This window comes from Scaptodrosophila lebanonensis, unplaced genomic scaffold (genome assembly GCF_003285725.1).
Source record: "Scaptodrosophila lebanonensis strain 11010-0011.00,11010-0021.00 unplaced genomic scaffold, SlebRS2 tig00000080-arrow-pilon, whole genome shotgun sequence".
In the NCBI taxonomy this organism is placed as follows: domain Eukaryota; kingdom Metazoa; phylum Arthropoda; class Insecta; order Diptera; family Drosophilidae; genus Scaptodrosophila; species Scaptodrosophila lebanonensis.
The window spans coordinates 4177148-4198296 of NW_022060561.1; the positions used below are offsets into that span (position 1 = coordinate 4177148).

General features: G+C 37.0%; 6 protein-coding genes across 8 annotated transcripts; 3 read left to right on the forward strand and 3 right to left on the reverse strand.

Moving 5' to 3' along the window:
• Window positions 1-185: 185 nt before the first annotated feature.
• Window positions 186-5337, reverse strand: LOC115626107 (RNA-binding protein 39). The gene is made up of 6 exons (XM_030521362.1): window positions 5236-5337; window positions 5062-5169; window positions 2404-2567; window positions 1681-2100; window positions 969-1521; window positions 186-905 (listed from the first exon to the last, which is right to left on the reverse strand). The coding sequence occupies exons 2-6, from the start codon at window positions 5113-5115 to the stop codon at window positions 267-269; spliced, it is 1830 nt and encodes a 609-aa protein (XP_030377222.1). The 5' UTR covers window positions 5116-5169; window positions 5236-5337; the 3' UTR covers window positions 186-266.
• Window positions 5338-5640: 303 nt separating this feature from the next.
• LOC115626004 (RNA-binding motif protein, X-linked 2) lies at window positions 5641-6162 on the reverse strand. The gene has a single exon (XM_030521252.1). It carries the CDS (start codon window positions 6141-6143, stop codon window positions 5667-5669), a length of 477 nt encoding a protein of 158 aa, XP_030377112.1. The 5' UTR covers window positions 6144-6162; the 3' UTR covers window positions 5641-5666.
• Window positions 6163-6529: 367 nt separating this feature from the next.
• On the forward strand, window positions 6530-7983 carry LOC115625931 (ras-related protein Rab-30). The gene is made up of 2 exons (XM_030521167.1): window positions 6530-6833; window positions 6929-7983. Exon 2 carries the CDS (start codon window positions 6952-6954, stop codon window positions 7654-7656), a length of 705 nt encoding a protein of 234 aa, XP_030377027.1. The 5' UTR covers window positions 6530-6833; window positions 6929-6951; the 3' UTR covers window positions 7657-7983.
• Window positions 7984-12725: 4742 nt separating this feature from the next.
• LOC115625853 (guanine nucleotide-binding protein subunit alpha homolog) lies at window positions 12726-16615 on the reverse strand. The gene is made up of 6 exons (XM_030521058.1): window positions 15745-16615; window positions 15116-15254; window positions 14849-15054; window positions 14500-14631; window positions 14268-14407; window positions 12726-13812 (listed from the first exon to the last, which is right to left on the reverse strand). The coding sequence occupies exons 1-6, from the start codon at window positions 16096-16098 to the stop codon at window positions 13455-13457; spliced, it is 1329 nt and encodes a 442-aa protein (XP_030376918.1). The 5' UTR covers window positions 16099-16615; the 3' UTR covers window positions 12726-13454.
• A 446-nt stretch (window positions 16616-17061) lies between these two features.
• Window positions 17062-18138, forward strand: LOC115626077. The gene is made up of 4 exons (XM_030521330.1): window positions 17062-17443; window positions 17499-17545; window positions 17604-17925; window positions 17988-18138. Coding segments are annotated over exons 1-4 (753 nt in total). The 3' UTR covers window positions 17990-18138.
• Window positions 18139-18775: 637 nt separating this feature from the next.
• On the forward strand, window positions 18776-20611 carry LOC115625872. Of its 3 annotated transcripts, none has more exons than XM_030521083.1 (4): window positions 18776-18911; window positions 19277-19753; window positions 19866-20079; window positions 20315-20611. In XM_030521083.1, the coding sequence occupies exons 1-4, from the start codon at window positions 18836-18838 to the stop codon at window positions 20532-20534; spliced, it is 987 nt and encodes a 328-aa protein (XP_030376943.1). In that variant the 5' UTR covers window positions 18776-18835; the 3' UTR covers window positions 20535-20611. The 3 variants fall into 3 exon arrangements, with proteins under 3 accessions (XP_030376943.1, XP_030376944.1, XP_030376945.1); XM_030521084.1 differs by having other exon boundaries at window positions 19878-20079; XM_030521085.1 differs by lacking the exon at window positions 19866-20079 and having other exon boundaries at window positions 20315-20458.
• Window positions 20612-21149: the final 538 nt, after the last annotated feature.

Consider the following 21149-nt stretch of genomic DNA (forward strand, 5'->3'; position numbering starts at 1 on the left):
AATAATGCCAATCATGATAAGGTTATCATTTCTCCCCCCTCTAAAAATGCGAGTCCCAAATAACTACTCACATAATTATTCTTTTTGTTGCATGTTTTGGCGTTTTAGGAATGCCTAATTTTATATGTATGTGTGCCCCGTTTTCAGCTTGCGAATGCGCTACACATAAATCAATAGTCTTTGAATAAATTGTAAATTATGATCAAAAATATAAAGAATAGTAACAATACATCATTATCATTATAATCGTCACAATGAATGCCGAATCAATCGTCGGTATTTTTGCGCGTTGAAGTTATTAAATTGACAGCGCCGATTGCTTCAGAGAACATCGAGTGATAATTGAGCACCGGCACATAGGCCGCGGTAATCACACGGCCGGCAAACCAGCGTCCATGCAACGCATTCACCGCCAGCACCGCAGTCGCAGTACTCGGACACTTGACATAGACAGTACCTGTGGGCGAAACCTTATCGACATGTATGTGCAGCACACCGCCGTGCTTGGCGCACTCCTCCAGCACATCGTCGCGTATCTCTGTGTCCCATGTGGGATTTGTTTCGGTGCGCGGATCAAACATGTTAGACAGTATAAAACATTGTGTTGCTATGGATGGTGCTTGTTGTTGTTGTTGTACTGGGGCTGGTTGTGGAGCCGTGGCCAGAAGCGCATTCGCCGCAGCCTGTGGCACAGCCAGTCCAGCACCTTCGGCCAACTTGAACATTAGTTGCAATCGACCAGTGGCGCCAAGATCAATGCCACTACGATCCATTTCATCGGTGTCCAACGATGTGGTGTTCATATCAAGGCGTTCCGTTACATTTCCCACCTTCATTGGACGTCCGGCTAACTCGAAGCCATTCAACTGCTCCAATGCCTTCTTGGCATCGTCCGCATTGTGATACTGCATGGACAAAAATCAAATGTTAATCCATTGTTAATAATACAACAAAATAATTGCACCTACCGTTATAAAACCATAGCCTTTAGATCGTCCCGTCTCGTTGTCCATTATCAATTGTATAACATCAATTTTGCCGAACGGCTCGAATATGCCACGCAGCATTTCCTCAGTGATGTTGAAGTGCAAAGATCCCACATATAGTCGCATAGGTCCTGTGTGGTTCTTGGGCGTAAATGTGGGCGCAGCATTCTGCAAACGATTCTTTTCCGCCTGTGTGTGCTGAACCATAATGGGGACGCCAAGAAGTCGTTGCCCCGACAACCCCAAAGCCAGGGCCACTGACTCAGGATCTTCAAATTCGATGTAGGCGATGCCCTTAAAGCGCTTCGTCTTGTTGCACGTAATCAGACGCACGTCCCGCACCTTGCCCACGCTGGAAAAGAACTCCTCAAGATCACGGGCGCGTACTCGTTGCGACAATTGTATGCAGAAGACAGTGCGCGCATCCCGTTCTTCGGGACTCAGTTCGGTGGGCGGTGTACGACCGCCTAGACCATTTGGTGGTGTACGTCCACGTCGGTAGGGACGTGGCGAGTAGCTATTTCGACGGCGATTGCTGCAAGTGAATGATGATACCATTAGTAAATATTAATAGTTCTTATATATGAGTATTATGTATTATTATTATGCAAATTCCCAGTTAATGTAACTAAACTAATCTCCAGTTGTTGAAAAATAATCTGATTATAGAAGTATGTCGGTATTTATCACTTACTTTCCGTCCTTTGAGCGCGAGTTGCTGCGACGGCGTTCACGTCCGGGACTGTGTTGGCGTCTTTTCTCGCGTGAGCGACTGCGCTTTCGTTCTACATACTGAATTGATTTGCTGCCGTCCCGGCGTTTGTCGCGTGAGCGGCTACGTCTTCTTTCCCCATGCTGAATTGATTTGCTACCGCCCCGTCGATCTCGTTCCTCCCTAACGCCACGATCGTCACGCGAACGACTGCGTCGTGACTTGTCACGATCACTACGCTTATTATCGCTGCCTCCATCTCGACGACGTTCTCTCTCACGCTCTACTATGCGCTCTTTTTCTTTGTCCTTGTCACGTGTGCTACGATCTCTATCAGAACCACGTTCGCGCTCACGATCTTTAGAGCGTCTTGATTTTGGATCGCGGGAACCGGAACGGCTTCTGTAAATAAGACAATTTCGAATTTATGATTATGAAGTCTGTACTTAAAGTGGATATTTTCGTAAGAGGGTCATATAAAAACTTTGATTCCAATATTAAAAAACAGTTTAGAGAGAATGTGATTAGCGGATATTAGTACGTAAATTAAATAATTGTCGACCAATAAACTAAAAATTACTGAGCTTATACTGATATGTGAATTCTTTAATTCTAATTTAATAGTAAGGGGGCTGTTATTCAATTAACACTCATATGGTGTCATTAGTGGTTATTAGTAACATTAATTAGGCTAATTTTGCTTACCTTGAACGCTTGGTGCGCGACTTGCTGCCATTGGTTGCTGCTCGAACTCCACGTTGCTCCTCGCGGTAGGCTTCGGCCGGATTGTAGCGGTCATCATCGTCGGCATGGCTATCACTGCTGCTACTTCGAGCACGCCGCCCTCCGCTACTCGCAATGACGGCATTCTACAGATAGGTTTGGTATTTTTTTTTTTTTTTTTTGGTTGGGTGGACATGGGTGGAAGGAAGTCGCAAGCAATAATGTACATACATACATACAATTGGATATATTCATTGTTTTGATTGGTTTGTGAGTGTTTGTGGAACACATAACGTTTTATTGTTGTTGATTCGTTCGTTACGTTATGTACGTTGTTGTTGTATTTTGAATAAGAGAAAGCAAATCAAAGTGAATTAGTTAAATTTTTGGTATCTGCAAGTACATAAAATAGAAATGCTTAAGTCAACAATGATCGTTGCGTATTACGTACACAGATCATTGCCGATATAGAGCAAAAGAGAGTAGTAGCATTTAAGTAGTATTGGTAGTTGTAAGTCGTACAATAATAGTAGCAGTAGTGATAATTATACAATAATAATATTATGCTGCAGTAGTAGGTAGTTGTGTTGCAATTTAAATTTGGCATATAGATAGCTCCCGCTTCGATATGGCATATATATTGTTTGTTTGCTTATTTATATGTATTTTTGTGCTGACAGATATAACACACACATTGTTTAGAGTTCTCGGCGAAATGTCTCCACATATGCACATATTGGCAGTAACTCATTTTGCTTTCTTTTTGTTTATTTAGAGCTGGACTTGGCTTTGGATGGATTTCTGTCATTGCTCTCTCTGTACTTATTGACTAAAGACTGAGACACACACACACACGCACGCGTCGCTTCGTGTCACATCGCAGAGACGGGCCTGGCCTACATGATATAAGTAGGTATACATATAAGACATATTTATATATATTATATAAAAAGTGCTTTTAAGTGTAGTTAAAAATTGCTTATTACATTTTTCAATTCGCTCACTCATGAAAGCACATGAGTTTTAGTTTTGGTCATTGGCATTATATTTGTATTTTTGGTTTGGGCTTTTTAAAGGCTCAATCATTGCTCGTTTCGAGCACCTCCTGACAAGTAGAGTGGACTGTGAGACTTTCTGTCTGTCTGTGAGTGAGAGTAGTGCTGCCTGCTGCCCCAGACAAGAGGTAGAGTTTATCTGAAATTTAGTGCACGTTCAGTTTTCATTGATTTCATACAAGAACAGTAAAACGAATTCATTTAAAAGAAAACAAATTATACAGAAAACAAATGCCTATATATTTTTCGGTTTATTTTCTTTTTATGATTTGATTTTTTTTTTCTTTTTTTTTTTTTGTATTATATTATTTTGTAATTTTTCGTTTCGTAGTTTCTGGCACATTCAAAACTTACCAAATGGTCTCCAGTTTTTTGTGTTTAGAATGACCAAAACAATCACTAGCAACAATATTGAGCTTATACGATTTCTGCAAAGACATTTCACCCTTAAGAATTATTCTCGCTTTTTTCGATTGGTAAAAGTGTGTTTTGTTTTTGAATTTAATTTAATTTTTTATATCTTATTATTTGCTTAATGCAGAGAAAAAGTGAGAGAGAAGAGCCAAATACCCAGCTCCACACACAATTGATGAGCACGTTTATGTTAAAAAGTTTTGGAATAAAACTGATTCAACAAAATCAAGATAGAATGATCTCGACTATTGGACTTGATGATTAAATGAACTAGCCTAAGGACCAATTTTGAAGGATATCCAGCTATTGAATTTAAGTCTGCTCTGAACCACCATATATTATATAGATTCTGCACCGTTCACATTATTCGTGTGAATAAATGTGCCTTGTAAAGGAAACAGCGATATTTATTGCTTCACAAAATTTAGTTCATCGAAACAAAACGCAACCATGCGCGAAAACATGAAGGTAATAAATGTTAGCAAAGCTTAATATAATCCCCCATTATGGTAATTGGGTTTAAAATTACATTAAACTACAAAAAAACCCCAAAACTTTCACATGTAAAATTTGTAGTTCCACATCCTTTTAAAAAAAATCCTAACAGTACGTATTCAGAGTCACCCCATAACGAACGAGCCGCGTTAACCATCCTATCGTAGGAAACTTCACCAGGTGAAGCCAGTATACTAGCATTTTGATGAAAAAATCAGATAGCATTCAAGTTATAGACGACACGCAATCCTCACCCACGCATCCACACACAAGTGCAGACGCTTTTGGTATTTGTGGGCGTGTGCATAGTTCACTCAAGTATGAAGAGAAAATTACATACATATTGTGTGGCAGTGGCAGCAATGGTAGCGTTGGCAAACAGACGCATTCTACGATAGGCGACACTGTTTGTTTTTATTGCATGCATGCCGATTTAATTTAGGTTAAAAATCGATTTGAGACGAGAGCCACTTAGTATACATATACATACGTAGTATGTATGCATGTGTGTACGTGTGTGTCTGAGACAACTTACATACATACACGCATGTCGCTGTGGGTGTCTATGTAGAAAAAAGTATAAATATACATATAATGCACTGTTTTTCATTGAGAAATTTTGTACAAACCGTTGCTTAGAGTATTAGAGAGATTTTCACGTGCAATTGGCACTTACGTTTTTATTGTACGGTGCCTCGAGCATTTCTTCCACATCGAAGTCCTCGGCCATGTTGGATTTTTTTTGCACGGCTTGTGGGTCTGCAGAAATGCAAAAATGCTGGCCCTTGTGGTCGGACACGTTTAAAGAAACTAAAACAATTGTTGGCACGCAACTCGCAAGATCACTTACGAATTTATTTATCCAATTTTACGTTTTTAAACACAGTATAGTTTCAATTTCAATCTTTTTTCTCCGTAAAGCGTGGCTAGCTATGTTGTGTTAGAGGTGAACTATTCTTTCTGAAGATGTTATCGATATATCGGTATGCTACACTGTCTTTCATTAGAGACCACAAAACATTGAACGAAGCGAAATTTGTGGTTTACTCACGATCTATTAATCGAACAAAACATTTTGCTTTTGGAGCGTGTTCGATTAATCTTTTGAAAGAGCCTAAGAGGATATTATATGAATAAAATTAGTTAGTGATGTTTATCGGCAACAATTCACCTTTTAAAAAACTAATTTTTTATTAAATACACATTTCAATTAATTGTACAATTCCCTAGTGAAAATAAATGAAACAGAGTAAACCTAATAGCTAAAATATGGTTTTTTATTTACTTCTTAATCTTATGATCCAAATGGTTTTTCTTATCACTGTCATGTGACGGCTTTGTCAGAGGCTTTGGCGCACATCCTTCCATATAGAGCCGCAACGTTTCCTCATCAAGTTTAGCGTTATCCTTGGGGGGCTTATAGTCAGCCACATGGTCCACTCGCATTGTTCGACCCATTATTTTGATTCCATTTAGGTTGTCAACCGCCAAGACAGTTGACCTTTGATCCTCATAGCACAAAAAGCAAAAACCTTTAGATTTACCGGTCTTTATGTCTCGTACCAAGTTTATGTTTACTATTTCGCCGTACTGGGAAAAGACGCAGATAATATCACCCTCTGTCAATGCATATGAGAAGCCACCGACAAATATCCATGCAGAGTCGCGATACATATCATGCCAACTTTTCCCACTACCATTTTGTAGTTCATATTCACTTAATTTTGTGACGTTTTTTATATTAGTTAACGGATTCATTTCTTAGCCACAGAACCAAAATGTATTTGTTTGTTATACGTTTTGTGCACATACTTTTTAGAGGGACCGTTTCTTTGTAGCTTTAAAATACCACTATAAAGAGGAAAAGTATGGTGCATTAAGTGATGTGAATCACGAACACGACTCAAATTATAGAAAGTTTCCTCTATGTTATAGTATAACATCATTCCCTCCTTTAAATCCTTAAATACGAGAGTGCTTTTTAATAAGCATGCCCTACTGCTGTTTGACGGTTAAAAATTAACTAATTGGTTCTAATAAAACGTATTGTAATTAACATACACTTAACAGTGCCTTACTACAACAGAATTGTTAAGCCTGCCAGTGCTGCCACTTTGCCTAGCTGTCGTCATTTCAATCGATTTGTTTATATTTTTATACGCAGGTTTGGGATTGAGGCAATAATTTGAAGCGCACTTATTCTGATTCAACAAGCATGAATAGCTGCCTATGCAAACGTAGCTTGGAATGTAGAGTTGTAGCACGATAGGATACGTTAATGGAGAGCTGTGTAAATGTAAAATCGAATCTACGAAAATAAACCTTAAATAGCGTATGCTGGCAATGTAATTGTTGTTGAGTCATCAAGTTACCAAAATAGAGCAGCATTTAATCAGCAGCAGCAGTAGCCTTGGGCTTGGTGAAGTGTGCTAACCACTAAAGCTACAGGTGAGAGGCAGTAGTAAGTCAGCAAAGACACAAAATGTTACGCGTCGCTGACTAAGGTGTGTCTTCAGATATGTAATATGTGTGTGTATTTACAGCAAATTTTCAAAGTGGTGGTGCAATGGAGGACTACAAATTCCTATTTAAAATTGTGCTGGTGGGCAATGCGGGCGTTGGTAAGACCTGTCTGGTGCGGCGTTTCACCCAAGGCCTATTCCCTCCGGGCCAGGGCGCGACAATTGGTGTGGACTTCATGATTAAGACAGTGGAGGTGGAGGGCGAAAAGATAAAATTACAAATCTGGGATACTGCGGGACAGGAGCGCTTCCGTTCAATAACACAAAGTTACTATAGATCTGCACACGCACTCATACTCGTTTACGATATCAGTTGTCAGCCAACGTTTGACTGTCTGCCCGACTGGTTGCGCGAAATTCAGGAGTACGCCAACATAAAGGTTCTCAAAATTCTCGTGGGCAATAAGACGGATCGACATGATCGTGAAATACCCACGGAAGTGGGACATTACTTTGCCAAACAACATGAAATGTACTTTCTAGAGACCTCCGCGAAAGAAGCGGAGAACGTAGAGAGGCTTTTTTATGAGATAGCCGCTGAACTCATCGATCAGGCGCGCAGCAAAGACGGTAGCAGCGCAGCCACGACGGCGGCACAGCGGCAGACCGACAGCGGCTCCATAGGACTAGGATTCAGCAGCCTAAGTGCAAAGGCCGCGCAAAGCAATTGTTGCAGCGGCCTTGGCCTTGGCAACAATGACAATGCCTCTGGCACCGTTGGCAGCAACAATACTAGTCAAGGAGGCTGAGGGACGTCCTGACACTTTCCAATGCCCACTACACTTCCCGGGGTATTCGCCGCTACATGACTATGGATGCTACAAATGTGTGTTATTACTCGGCATTGAATGTATTTGTAATTCAAAGTGCGCGCTAGTGTTGTGTTAGTATATGCCTGATTTAAGTAATCTTATTATAAACATTATCGGATACTGAAACGGAAAACGAAAGTACATCACATTTCTGCTTGGAAATTATCCATAATTAGTAACTACACACTGATATTAACAATATTGTACAATGCACATTTACGGTTGATTTATTTGCAGAGAAGGAAAAGTATTTTGTATTTTATACATTTGTTGTATATTTAAAAAATATGTATTTATTTTTTATTTCAAACTATAATTTATAAGCAATTTTAACGAAACTGAAAATATGAATAGCAGTTAAGACGATTTTAAGACATTCCAAAAATTAAACACGTAGTTGAAAAACAAACCAAAACGTAAATAAAATAGCTGACTTTATATGTAACTAGATGGAAAGGAAGTTAAAGCAGTTTCTATGGTGGTTCCTGTTAAAAGAATAAGATAATTTAATGCTGCAATTTGATATGGGTTTAATTAAATAGGATTTTTGGTAGCATATTAAAAGGTTAAGCTCAATTTTCGTCTCCTAAGGCAATATATCTACATATGTAATTATTTGATTATGCGTTATCTGTTCTATCTACAGCAGGCAGGCAATATGCCGATGTCCAGCAGCGGTTTGATTTTTGATGGAGTATGTACTTAGCATATCATAAATTTTCTCACCCAATTTAATATTTATTTTAGTTTGCGTTTTTAAAATTTATTTAATATTTAATAATTGAATATTCAAAATATTTACAGCGAGGTTGGTTGTCCTCTATTTATTATCAAGCTTAGAGCCGTTCAAAATATTTTTTTTTGGCAAATGAACCACAAATTGTATTTACATACTTCATCATTTAGAGTTGTTCGTTTTATCTCTACGCAATAAGAATCGGTGCCCCAAAAATTGGGCTCTCCTGCGCCCCATCGCATATAGGGCATTGCTATCCCCGTAGTTAAGGATATAAATGTTTTTGTTTCGGCCAGGCAGTTTGCCGATATCCAATAGCGGTTTGTTGGTATTTTTTCAAGAATCTCATCCATTTCCTCACTTGATTCAATATTTAGCAAGTCGCCACCCAATTCGCGACACTTATGAGCTGCTTCAAACCAATTTATCTGAGTATAGTTTCCAATGTGTAACAGCTTATTTCCAACTTGTATGGGGAAATTGTTACACGAGCATTGCGAAATCGTAGTTGAAATGTCGGACGGCGCTGGAAAAATTAATCCTTTGATTGTGCCATGTTGTAATAAATAATAATAAATTAGCTCTCACCCTCAGTAGTGACTGTATCATTATAAAGGCCATATGAGAAATGTACGAGCGTGGCCAATAGGATAATTTTAATGAAATACATTTCTAAATGTGCTTTCTTAAAACTGAAACTTCTGACGATTTAAAATCGCTTATATAGCAAATGTTGCATGATAGGTAAATATTATGTTGACATAATTAGTATTTTTGTCGGCCTTTCTTTCGATAAGGAGTTTATGGACGTCAAGTATTAATATACAAAAAAAGAACCATTATTTAAGTCAAAAACTAATTTATGAACGTTCTTATGCCAACGTCTATAAATGTTCTTTAATCAACAGATTATATGTTTATTGGCATGTTTCCGTTTCCGCAAAATTTAAAGGTTTGTTGAGTAAAGATCTTGCGGCGCGGTTTCCAACTGAACTTGCGAAATATTTTTATTAGTTAAGGAAATAGAACCTACAATGAATAGCTTAGAATTGTTTTTCCACCTTTTTCTCCCGAATTCGGCAGTACAATATTTCTGTGTGTAACACGCCATCGTGTATTACAACTTACAAGTATTTCCAAAATGCAATAAATAGTATGCCAGTAAAACATGCAAGTAATAGACGATTAACAGCTAAAAGTATTTGAAACAATTTCTTATGGATTGAACCGGTGCAAAAACATTTTTTGATTTAAACTAGGGTCCCAGTACTCGTTTAGCACCTTGTTTTATCAGAATTCTGACTGCTCAAGCGCAAATTATAACGAATTTATTCGTTTACTGGCAACCACACCCCCCTTTCTGACTAAACGTATTTTAAGCCACCTCGAAAGGTGAATTTGTTGCCGGACTAGCTAAAAAAAATTTGGCAAATTTAAACTATTTTGAATTCATATGTAGTAGTAGTATCCTTCTTTTATTTTTTAATTTATTGTTTTTCATTAATAATTCTTTAAAGTTAGGTCTAACAACGTCTTTGATAACTTTGGGGTTTGAATCGTGCCAAGAATGGTCGGAGAGAAATTATTAGAGAGCGAAATATTAGATATTATTCATATTTTAATTTTTAGCCTATAAGTATTCTTGCATATTTTAGTTTTTTACATCGATACAAAAAAGAATTAAATTGATAGTAATCGAAACAATTTTATGAAATTTTTGACAAGATATGACCAATTTATTCAGAAAATAAAAGACTTTGAAATAACAGACTTTTCGTATACGAAGAACTGTGACTAATTTAATCTCGCTTGGCATATAAACCGCAAGCTATCCAAACATTCCCAGGCGTCAATAGAACTGTAAAATAACTGCACACATTTTTCTTGTTCTCTATCGTAATTGGGCTCTCCATGACTCCATTTCGTGTATGGCATTGGTAGCCCTGTGGCTAGGGAAATATACTTCTTAGCTCCATTAAGACGATTTGCCGATGTCCAGTATCGGTTTAATGGCACTGTTCTTAGAATCTCATCCATTTCATCTTTCGATTCAATATTTAGCAGATCCCCACCCATTTCTCGGCACTTGTGGGCTGCTTTATACCAATTTACCTTCTCATAGTTTCCAATATGCAAATATTTCCTTCCAATTTGTAGCGGAAAATTGTTACAAAAGCATTGTTCAGAAGTTAGTACTAGAAGAATTCAATCATACTTAAATGGGTCCCATTTTCAAATTAATAGAATTATACATACTCGCATTAATGAATGTATTATTATAAAAGCCATTTGATATGTGAATCAGGATAGTTAAAAGAAGCAGTGACTTGAAATACATTTCCTCGAATGGTATTCTACCTTTCCGCAAACTTTCAGTTCTATAACTGAGACATTTGTGGGCTTGAAATCGCTCTTATATATCAAAGATATGATGAAAAAAACTCTTTTGGTTGGTTTGTAATCTTGCCGGCCTTTGTTCCGATAAGATACAGTTATTAGCAATTAAAAAATTATAAGCAGACAGATTAATTTAATTTTCAGATCTTACTGTTACTTAAAGGAAAGCAGATAGTGAAAGGAATTCGTAATTCAAAGATCATGGATAATATATAAATTCATAAATAAATGTTATCAATATTAAATTATTATATTTTTTCATTTCGGTTTTTAAGGCTATCATTCTCGGACAATACCTATTTATGTATTATTTTAAATTTTTAATATAATTTTAATTATTTTATACCAACTTTGTGTATTAAGTATTAATATACAAAAAAAGAAAGATAATTTAAGTCAAAAACTAATTTATGAACGTTCTTATGCCAAAGTCTATAAATGTTTTTTAATCAACAGATTATAGGTTTATAGGCATGTTTCCGTTTCCGCACAATTTAAAGGTTTGTTGTTTCCAACTGAACTAGCGAAATATTTTTATTAGTTAAGGAAATAGAACCTACAATGAATAGCTTTCGATTAAACTTTTTGTGCACTTTATTATTAAACATAAATTTGTTTTTGGATCTATTTCGGTTTCGGGAATTATTATATAAAACGGAATAATCTGTGTACGTTTTTGAAATGAAATGAAACATCGATGTCCCAAACTTATCGATATTTTGGAAATTATCAGGAATAAGTGTTACCAAACAATGTTTGTTTTTGTAAATCACACGAATATTGACTACCTACGTCATATAAATATTATTTGAATTATAGTTGGTATTGATCTTTTTTCTTGTTTTTAAATGTTTGAAGTCATTATATGATTTAGGATAAAATGTAATGTTGAATGGATTAAAAGTCGTGCGAATATTATTGGTATTATAGTTTTTATTAATGTTGGTTCTTGTTGTTTTTTAAATGTTTTTTATTGGTACATTTGTTGAGAAAGTTTTTGAAATAAAATGAAACATCGATGTCCCAAACTTATCGATATTTTGGAAATTATCAGGAATAAGTGTTACCAAACAATCTATGTTTTTGTAAATCACACGAATATTGACTACCTACGTCATATAAATATTATTTGAATTGTAGTTGGTATTGATCTTTTTCTTGTTTTTAAATGTTTGATCACTTTATAGGATTTAGGATAAAATGTAATGTTGAATGGATTAAAAGTCGTGCGAATATTATTGGTATAGTGTTTATTAACGTTGGTTCTTGTTGTTTTTTATTTTTATTGGTACATTTGTTGAGTAAGTTTTTGAAATAAAATGAAACATCGATGTCCCAACCTTATCGATATTTTGGAAATTATCAGGAATAAGTGTTACCAAACAATGTTTGTTTTTGTAAATCACACGAATATTGACTGCCTACGTCATATAAATATTATTTGAATTATAGTTGGTATTGATCTTTTTTCTTGTTTTTAAATGTTTGAAGTCATTATATGATTTAGGATAAAATGTAATGTTGAGTGGATTAAAAGTCGTGCGAATATTATTGGTATTATAGTTTTTATTAACGTTTGTTCTTGTTGTTTTTTAAATGTTTTTTATTTTTATTGGTACATTTGTTGAGTAAGTTTTTGAAATAAAATGAAACATCGATGTCCCAAACTTATCGATATTTTGGAAATGATCAGGAATAAGTGTTACCAAACAATGTTTGTTTTTGTAAATCACACGAATATTGACTGCCTACGTCATATAAATATTATTTGAATTATAGTTGGAATTGATATTTTTTCTTGTTTTTAAATGTTTGAAGTCATTAGATGATTTAGGATAAAATGTAATGTTGAATGGATTAAAAGTCATGCGAATATTATTGGTATTATAGTTTTTATTAACGTTGGTTCTTGTTGTTTTTTAAATGTTTTTTATTTTTATTGGTACATTTGTTGACTTTTCTCTTTGAGAAAATGCTGCTTAAAGTTTAGCTCTCGCCTTCCGTGTAAACTATAATATGTATATACTCGGTTCTATAAAATATATGTATATGCGTGTATATGCTCTAGATCTATAGTATAATAATATAACATCGTAATAGCAAAATGAACTGCTTAATAAAAAATAAAAAAAATACGGAGCTTAGTACGTTTTGGTAGCATTTGCAAAATGCAGAGGCTTCCGCCCACTGCATTCAATAAATATGTTTATAAAAAATAGAACGGCACACTCGATCGTTGTTTTCAGTTAGCTGTCGTTTATGGTTATAGGTAGCGGCCGTTGCGAACACACACAGTTTTTAGTTTATGTACACTTATGTATAAATTAAATAAAATACATACAGCATAATACATGTAAATGCTAAAAAAATAATCATTTCCTTTCATATTTTATCGACTAATTTAAAAAGGTAACAACAATGCGTTTTGCCGCTGAAACGGACGGCGCGGCTCGGACCGTGCAAAATTGAAAGCTGGCACTTGTTCCATAGTATTTGTATATGTATACAATATTTATATAAAAATATTTTCGTGTTTTTATATAGATTGTCAGAGTTTCTAGCTTCGAGATTCAAGCGTCCCTTTATCAACACTCAGTGCATCCTACTGCAGCATCAGTGCATTCAAATTTCGTTGCAATATTGTGTCTTTAACCGAATTGAACACCACATTGATGTTCCGCGTGTCTATGGCAGTGGTGAAGTGATGATAAATGCGACTCGTGCTGCTGCGACGCACACTCATGAACATTTGCAGTATGAAATTCTGGACGTCCAGCAGCGAGTGTGGATTCCCATTGAATTGTGGATAGTACCAGCGTATATCAGTCTCTGGATTCCGTACTTTTTGTTCAAGCAAATCCGTTTTGTTCAAAAACAATATTATTGAAATGCCTTTAAATGTGTTGTTGTTTACAATGGTATCAAATATGTTTTTGGATTCCTCCAGGCGATTTGTCTTTCTGTAATGTGTAAATGTGGATAAATGGTTTAATGTATTTCCGATCTGGCCACAAATTTCTGTTGTGCAGCATGTAAAGGCTGCCTTGGATATCTGCCACAAAGTCTCCTTCACTGTAGTTATGCAATTTTGTCTATAACTTAAACTTATTCACACTTATAAATGTTAACGTTAGAGTGAAAAACGTCATCAGCAAGAAGTTTCAATGTTTGGCTTTAATTCAAAGAAACCGGTAGCGGATAAACCGAATAATATCAGAATAATTGAAAAAGTAAGCATTACATTTTAAATAGTAGATAAAAACCATTTTTTGTATAGCAATAAATGCGCTAACTTAAAACAAGGCGATTTTCTATTTTTTAAAACCAATATCGTTTGTTCCCTATTTCATCAATAATTGTAACAACTTATTATGCGCATTTGGTCATTTATATGTTAAAAAATTAGATCACTAACCTGTCTTCAGCAAGCACCTGATCGAACTCCGAACTGGACACTAAAAATATAATTGATGTGACCGAGTTATCAAAGCATCTGGTCCACTTTTGACGCTGCGTGCGTTGACCGCCCACATCTACGAATACAAATGGAATGTGCTGCAAGAAGAAAAACAAACATAATTGATGATAATATTACACATAAATATGTGAGTTTTGCTGACATTGCAGCGACTGCCTCAGCCACTCACCTGTATTTTGACACAAAACTCGTAGACACCTTTCGTTGCCTTGCGACAGTGCAGTATATCTTTGTGTGTGGGCACATAATCAGGTTTGGCTAGACGTTCGATTTCGTCTAGAAAATAGCTGACAGAATCGCTCTGAAATATAGTTGGTTCAGTTTTCAATATAAATTATGAATGATGTTTTCAATTAGAGAGCTCTTAAAAGTATTTTTACGTATCTAAAAAAATAACGAAATTAATCGCTTTAAAATTGTACATTAAATTAATTTTCAAACATTAAATTACACTAAAATAAAGACAATCATTTAATATACGTTGTCAGAAAAAAAGTTCTACCCAAAGCTGTATTTACAATTTGAAATTCGCGTCTTCGCTCGTAGGCACGTCGTATGCCACGATCCTGCCACAGTCGTTGTATGAGCGGTGCATATTCTATAAATTTAGCGGCCTCTATAGCATTGCATTCCATTGATTTGGCATCGTTAGCATCCTGATCCCGTCCATCGTTGCCCCAAGAGATGCCAAGTTTTTCTCGTGCATCGAGTAAGACTTGCATACCTAGGAGTGGAACTTTAATCAATAGAATTGCATTCGGAATAAAGTGTATTGTGTGGCATACCTCTTATAACATTTTGGTATATCACATGTTGGTATTCGCGCAGCAGTTCGGCCTCAAAGTGGACGCCGTGTATGATGCGCATCTGTTTCAGAAAGGTGGACTTGCCCGATTCGCCCGCGCCCAAGAGCAGTAGTTTTACCTAAATATGTGAACACACAAAAACAAATTAATGAATAAAGGAATGAATGAGCCCCATTCATTATAAATAATCTAATTGAAGTACAAGTATGTACGTGCAAAATTAAAAACCTTGACCGACAAAAGCCACAGCTAAATGGAATGCCTTTTGTCGAAATGTGAATATAAAACTTTGATTGGCTAAATGATGCAACAATAAAAACCCAGAGCCAAACCCAAAAACAACAATAAGACAAATGCAAGAAAGTGAAAATTCGTCTCTGGCTAGCGTTTTAGCTGTGTTTGTGTGTCTGTATGTGTTAGTATGTTGGGCCAACTCATGCGGGCGCACAACCGGATGTATACATGTAGATATATGTATATGTACATATGTTTGTTTTTTTGTCTGTATGCTTGCGCATTTGTGTGGGTCCAAATGAAATTAATGCTAATTGCTTAATTAAATGTCCAGCTGCCCAGTGGCACTGTCGACCGCCCTTGGCTCTGCTTACCTGCCGTCGAAACGTATGCCTCTCTCGCTCCAGAGACTTATCAATTTCTTTGGACTTGTAGCGTTGTTCGAGCTCCTCGGGCGTACTGCGCAGGCGCACCAAATAGGTAAGGAAATTGCCGCAGCAACGCATGCAGGCGAAGCGCGAACTTTGCATCCGACTGCCTTGTCGGCGCAAACGTTCTGCTCCATCGGAAATCAGGCCAGCAGCACCGCCACCAGCAGCAGCAGTAGTTGTGTGGTGGTGATGATGATGGTGCTCCTCCATAAGATGGGTCAGGGTGCCTGTACGTGTGTCGTTGTTGCTGTTGCTACTGCTTCCATGCGTTAAGGTGGTCAGCGTTATTTTGGACATGGCTTGCGGCTGAGCTGACCAACGCCTGACGTCCACACTTTCTACAATCGCGCACACACAAACACACACACTATGCAATTAGTTGTTGTGAAATGTTCCGCTTTTTTATGTTTTTGTATTTATTTGTCTGCTTGCACGCTATATTTAGCCTCATTTGTCCTGGCAGTGGGGTTTTGTTTTGGTCTTTGGGCGTCGCACCAACATTCGTAGCTAAATTCACATCTTGACCACAACAGCGCTGCCGCACACCCCGCCACAGTTGCACACACACGCGCGCGTTCGGTGCTGGTGCTTTTTAACGCACTCCCTGTGTGACAAAATTATTAACTCTTTATTGTATTTACGACTTGTTTTTGCATTAAGCTTGTGTGCGTCTGCGTCACGTTGCAAATATGCGCCCTCAACTCGATGCGCACATATTGCTTTTCTTGCTTTTTATTGGGCACTTTTGTTAAATTGTGCGTAGGCGGTTATCCCCGAGTCCGAGCGCATTATAATTTGCACCAAATGTGTAATAACAATATCGCAAAAACAATTTTCACTTCCAAAGGCGCTGTCACTAGGGTTGTTGTACAAATTAAACCTAATTGTTTTGCTAAATAACCCCAAATGCGATCATTCCAAACGAAATGCACTAGAAAATACCGTACAAATCTTATGTGGTTGGCAACGCGTAATCGATACGTTTCACTGAATGATTGCGTATCGATAAGTAATCGATGTTTAGCAGAAACGGCCCTTTGAAAAAGAAAAGGACGTTAAAATAAGAGTATTATTACATAATATATTATGTCTCATTACTGCATTCCCATTACAAATATAATTACATATGTACATATGCAGGCACGTTTATAGATATATTCAGTATGTACAATGTCAGTTAACATTGACATATTTAATCACTTTTACCTTTACACGTGGCAACGCCGTAACTGACAAAACACATAACTAAAAGTGATGAAAATGGATGAAAAATCCAGAAGAGTGCGCGGAAAAAACTTCTCGCTGTCGGAGGAGGTGCTTCTAATACAGCTAACGAAAGGGCATAAGGATATTATAGATAATAGAAAGTCGGATGCAGCGACATGGAGGCAGAAGATGGCCGCATGGGAGAAAATAATGGAAGATTTTGTCACCCAATCTGGAGTTGAACGCTCCTGGAAGACATTGAAGGAGAAATATGAAAATTTGAAAAGGAAATCTAAAAGGGAACTCGCCACGGAAGCACCGCAACCATATCCCACCCTGGGTAGTACTACCACATCAAACGGATATGAATCTAAAAATCACACAAGATTTTTACGTCCTTTAACTAGTTGTCAGCAAAGCACATATGGCAGTGACGGTAGTACCGCTCAACTACAATTGTCATCCCTCTCTAAAACTCTTACTTTTTATAGAAAACAATGATGAACTATTTGAACCAGTTTTGCATATTAAGACAGAGGTAGTTTGTACATTGTATGCTACATTTTGCGTTTGTTACACATTGGAAAATGTTTCAGAAACTTTCACCGCACACGCCAGCCAGACAGAAGTCTACAGTGTATGAGTATAAGACTCCAAAATCAACTTCAATTCGAAATCATATCCCTCTCAAACAAAGGAAAGCAGGAAATATGATGGAACGAGAAAATATGCACGACGAGCCAGAGTGTACAATGGAAGAGGAGAAAAAAGCTTTGATTAAAATTCAGCAGAATTTTTACAAAAACGAATCGAAATACGCTGCTGAAAAACATAAGAGGGAACTGAAAGTTTTTGATCTAAAAATCGAACTTCTGGAACTAGAAATTGCTGAGAAAAAGCGGCGTCTTGAAATCTTCTGTAAGCTATTATTTTGTACAAATGCAAAAAAAACTATCATATATTAAAATTTTCTTTTACAGAAACCCCACGAGCTTTTGAACTGTCACGGGAAAGCATTCGATGTCTCAAACACTTTTTCTTTTAGTTATTTATACATGAAAAACATATTTTTAAGAAATGTTGTTTGATTTATTCTTTTAAATTTTCAAAAAAGTTGAGAGATTAAATTAACATTTTCTGTTGATATTTTTTATTATAATCGTCCCAAATTTAATATAAAAACCCACATGACAGTATAAAATGAACCTAGCTTCACTGAATCCTGCTTTCTTTTAGTCACAAGCTGCGCAGCAATGCATTTTGTAACAATTTCCCATTAAAATTGGGAACTTGGGAACTATGTACTGGAAAATTGCTTTGGAGGTGCTCAAACGTTTCAAATTTGGTGGCCATTTGTAACATATTGAATCATGTGAAGAAAATAATGCTATTCTGAAAATAATACCTTCACATCGCTACTGGACCGCGGCAAATTGTTTGGCCGAAGAAATTACATTTATTTCGAATAATGGAAATGAACAATCTGTGGAATCTGTTATTCTATAATGAACTCAATGATTTAAAATGTTTACGTGTAAGATGGTTTATACGTCAAGCTAAATAGCATAATGGTTTTGCATTAAAATAAATTCCAAATACATGTTGTAGAACTTTATCAAGCAAATTTAAATTTCAGATACATTTGCCTTTTAAATAGGATTTCAAATACGCATTACATGTGACAATACTGGTTATATATTTGATGGCAGTTGGCAGTCTGGGAGCTGCAATAGTAAAATTCCAATGAGTTGACAGTTCCATTGACAACAGCTGTTTCCGCCAAGAGTTTATTTATTGCACAGACGTTTGTTTTGCCAATCGTTACATTATGTTTATATACTTAGGATCGCGTTTGCAAACAAATGGTGTGCGGGGCGGTGTACAGTTAGTAAAGAAGTACACAGGTAAGAAATAATGTAATTGTGTTGCAAATCACACACGCTTTTGAACATATTGCTAGTCTAAAGGTCAAATTCATTGAACTGCTGAAATTGTCGCAATCAGACCATAACAATAATCACAGATAGTAGCGGCGACAACGCCAGATGCTGTAGATTTAATTTAATTTGCGTATGCACACATACGCAAACAAAATAATTCTTTATGGAAAAGTTTATGCATATGTATATTATATGTGCCTGTTTCATTTGTTAATGAGATCCCATTTGGAATTTGCACTCTGGTCGCCTGCCAAAAATGTTGAACTACGCAGTTAACAACTAGTATATAATAATGTACATATGTATGTATTTGCTCTGTCCTGTTGTAGCCGTTCAACAGCTTCACACCAGTGCCCGGGCACATAACTATGCCGCCGCTGCCCCATTGCCGCTACCGGAAAATGTAGACGCCGCGGAGCTTACGCAGCGTTTCTCCGCGCAACGTTCTCGTGACATAACAGCAACGGTGATGTCCGCACAAGCGCCCATTTCAACGATTGACATTACAACTGACAACAGCCTTGGCGCCCAATCGGTTTCTAGCCAGGATGCGCATGTGCAGTCCTATGACTGTTTCGGTGCCGTCAGCCTAAACTCTGCCATGCAGAGTAACGTGCCCCAACCATTTGGTGGCATGCACAAATTCTCGCACCTGAACATGCCGGGTGGTCAGTGGTCGCAGGAGTATAAATTTATGTCCGAGGACTTGACCAGCTCCCACTACCGCGCGCTTCGTGACAGCGCACGTGCTGAATGGGCTGCCTACGATCAAAACGCCACTATGCTGGCTCGGCAACCAAACAAAGGTGAGCAAAGCACTTGTTGCATTCGAAGCCCACCTGTTGCATGCTATGCGGCTGCGCATATATTAATCAAATCATAAGCTCACTCACACACACAAACACACTCTGTACATAGCACGTTTCGCAGAATTTGCGCGCAGGTACAGCACACAAGCGACCCCGCCCCAACAGGCAACAAAGGAACAAGCAACAGAGACAGCATGTGGAAAAAAGCCAAGCAGGAAGGAGCAACTGAAGAACGCTGTTAAAGAGTACGGCAGCACCATTGTAGTGTTTCATGTCGGCATCTCGCTTATATCGCTGGGCGGTTTTTACTTGCTCGTGTCCAGGTATGCCTAACAAATAGCGTCCATTTGCATGCGCCAATTACTAACAAAGCCAAATAATGTGCATTCCTAGGCCTATTGAGAAATTGCATAAGCCTTGTTGCAAATAATTGCCTGTTTATACAAATAGTCTCCGATTTCCCCAATTAATTGGCTTATGCAAATTCTTCATATCTTTGTACTTTAGAACTCTCACCAATCTGTAAAACGTTATATTGTTTTTGTTTCCTCTTTCTAGTGGAATAAATGTTATGCCTGTTCTGGAATACCTTGGAATCGAGTCGCAGGCTATTTCCGATAAAATTGCCACCGGCAGCACATTTGTGGTCGCCTATGCTGTCCATAAGGTCTTCGCACCTGTTAGATTAAGCATAACATTAGGATCGGCACCGTTTATAGTGCGTTATCTTCGTTCCAAGGGATTTTTAAAAGTAAAGGCCATAAACAACAAAACGTAATCGAATTGCAATTATGATTTTATGTATTGTTATTATTATATTATATCCATTTATTATACACGTATCTGGCATTTCAACATTTTGTTATTATTATTCCTTAAAATTGATTGAAGGGGACGACGAATTCTATGTGTGCAGCAACAAATTATATGTGTGTGAGCATTGAATCCAGTTTTCACTTGAAAACAGGAAACTCAAAGTCTTTGCAATTACATTGTTGTGTTCATTTAATTAAAATTGGTACTATTTCGACCAATTTATATAAACATTCTGAACGTCTTTCTCTACCATTCTGATAATTAGCACATAAGTGACAATATTTTGGACAAGCATTTTAAATGTAATAATTAATTTAAATACTTTTATAAAAATATTTTTCGGCGCTCTCCTCTGCGATTCTCATACTAAGAACTTAAGTGTTGGAATTATGAACATTTTTTGTCTTTTGTAATTTTCTTAAATTAATATTTGATAATTCTGGACGCTCTGCTCCGTGCTTCTGATAACATTAAATATTTGTATATAAAAATATTGTTGGGCGCGTATATTTTCGATCCTCATACTAAGAACTAAAGTGATGCAATTTTGAACATTTGTTAATTTTTGGTGTTTTCT

What these genes read in the sequence shown, in the direction of transcription:
- LOC115626107 (XM_030521362.1), bottom strand. Translation starts at nt 5,115, where the DNA reads ATGGCCGAGGACTTCGATGTGGAAGAAATGCTCGAGGCACCGTACAAT. An exon ending in TCGCGCACCAAGCGTTCAAG is followed by an intron (nt 2,101 to 2,403) that starts GTAAGCAAAATT and finishes TCTTATTTACAG; the next exon opens with AAGCCGTTCCGGTTCCCGCG. An exon ending in AAGGCTATGGTTTTATAACG is followed by an intron (nt 906 to 968) that starts GTAGGTGCAATT and finishes TTGTCCATGCAG; the next exon opens with TATCACAATGCGGACGATGC.
- LOC115626004 (XM_030521252.1), bottom strand. Translation starts at nt 6,143, where the DNA reads ATGAATCCGTTAACTAATATAAAAAACGTCACAAAATTAAGTGAATAT.
- LOC115625931 (XM_030521167.1), top strand. Translation starts at nt 6,952, where the DNA reads ATGGAGGACTACAAATTCCTATTTAAAATTGTGCTGGTGGGCAATGCG.
- LOC115625853 (XM_030521058.1), bottom strand. Translation starts at nt 16,098, where the DNA reads ATGTCCAAAATAACGCTGACCACCTTAACGCATGGAAGCAGTAGCAAC. An exon ending in GAAGACGCGAATTTCAAATT is followed by an intron (nt 14,632 to 14,848) that starts GTAAATACAGCT and finishes ACTATATTTCAG; the next exon opens with AGCGATTCTGTCAGCTATTT. An exon ending in AGTTTTGTGTCAAAATACAG is followed by an intron (nt 14,408 to 14,499) that starts GTGAGTGGCTGA and finishes TTCTTCTTGCAG; the next exon opens with CACATTCCATTTGTATTCGT.
- LOC115626077 (XM_030521330.1), top strand. Translation starts at nt 17,062, where the DNA reads ATGGATGAAAAATCCAGAAGAGTGCGCGGAAAAAACTTCTCGCTGTCG. An exon ending in AAGCACATATGGCAGTGACG is followed by an intron (nt 17,444 to 17,498) that starts GTAGTACCGCTC and finishes TACTTTTTATAG; the next exon opens with AAAACAATGATGAACTATTT. An exon ending in TTTTGCATATTAAGACAGAG is followed by an intron (nt 17,546 to 17,603) that starts GTAGTTTGTACA and finishes AAAATGTTTCAG; the next exon opens with AAACTTTCACCGCACACGCC.
- LOC115625872 (XM_030521083.1), top strand. Translation starts at nt 18,836, where the DNA reads ATGTTTATATACTTAGGATCGCGTTTGCAAACAAATGGTGTGCGGGGC. An exon ending in GTTAGTAAAGAAGTACACAG is followed by an intron (nt 18,912 to 19,276) that starts GTAAGAAATAAT and finishes GTCCTGTTGTAG; the next exon opens with CCGTTCAACAGCTTCACACC. An exon ending in GGCTCGGCAACCAAACAAAG is followed by an intron (nt 19,754 to 19,865) that starts GTGAGCAAAGCA and finishes CTCTGTACATAG; the next exon opens with CACGTTTCGCAGAATTTGCG.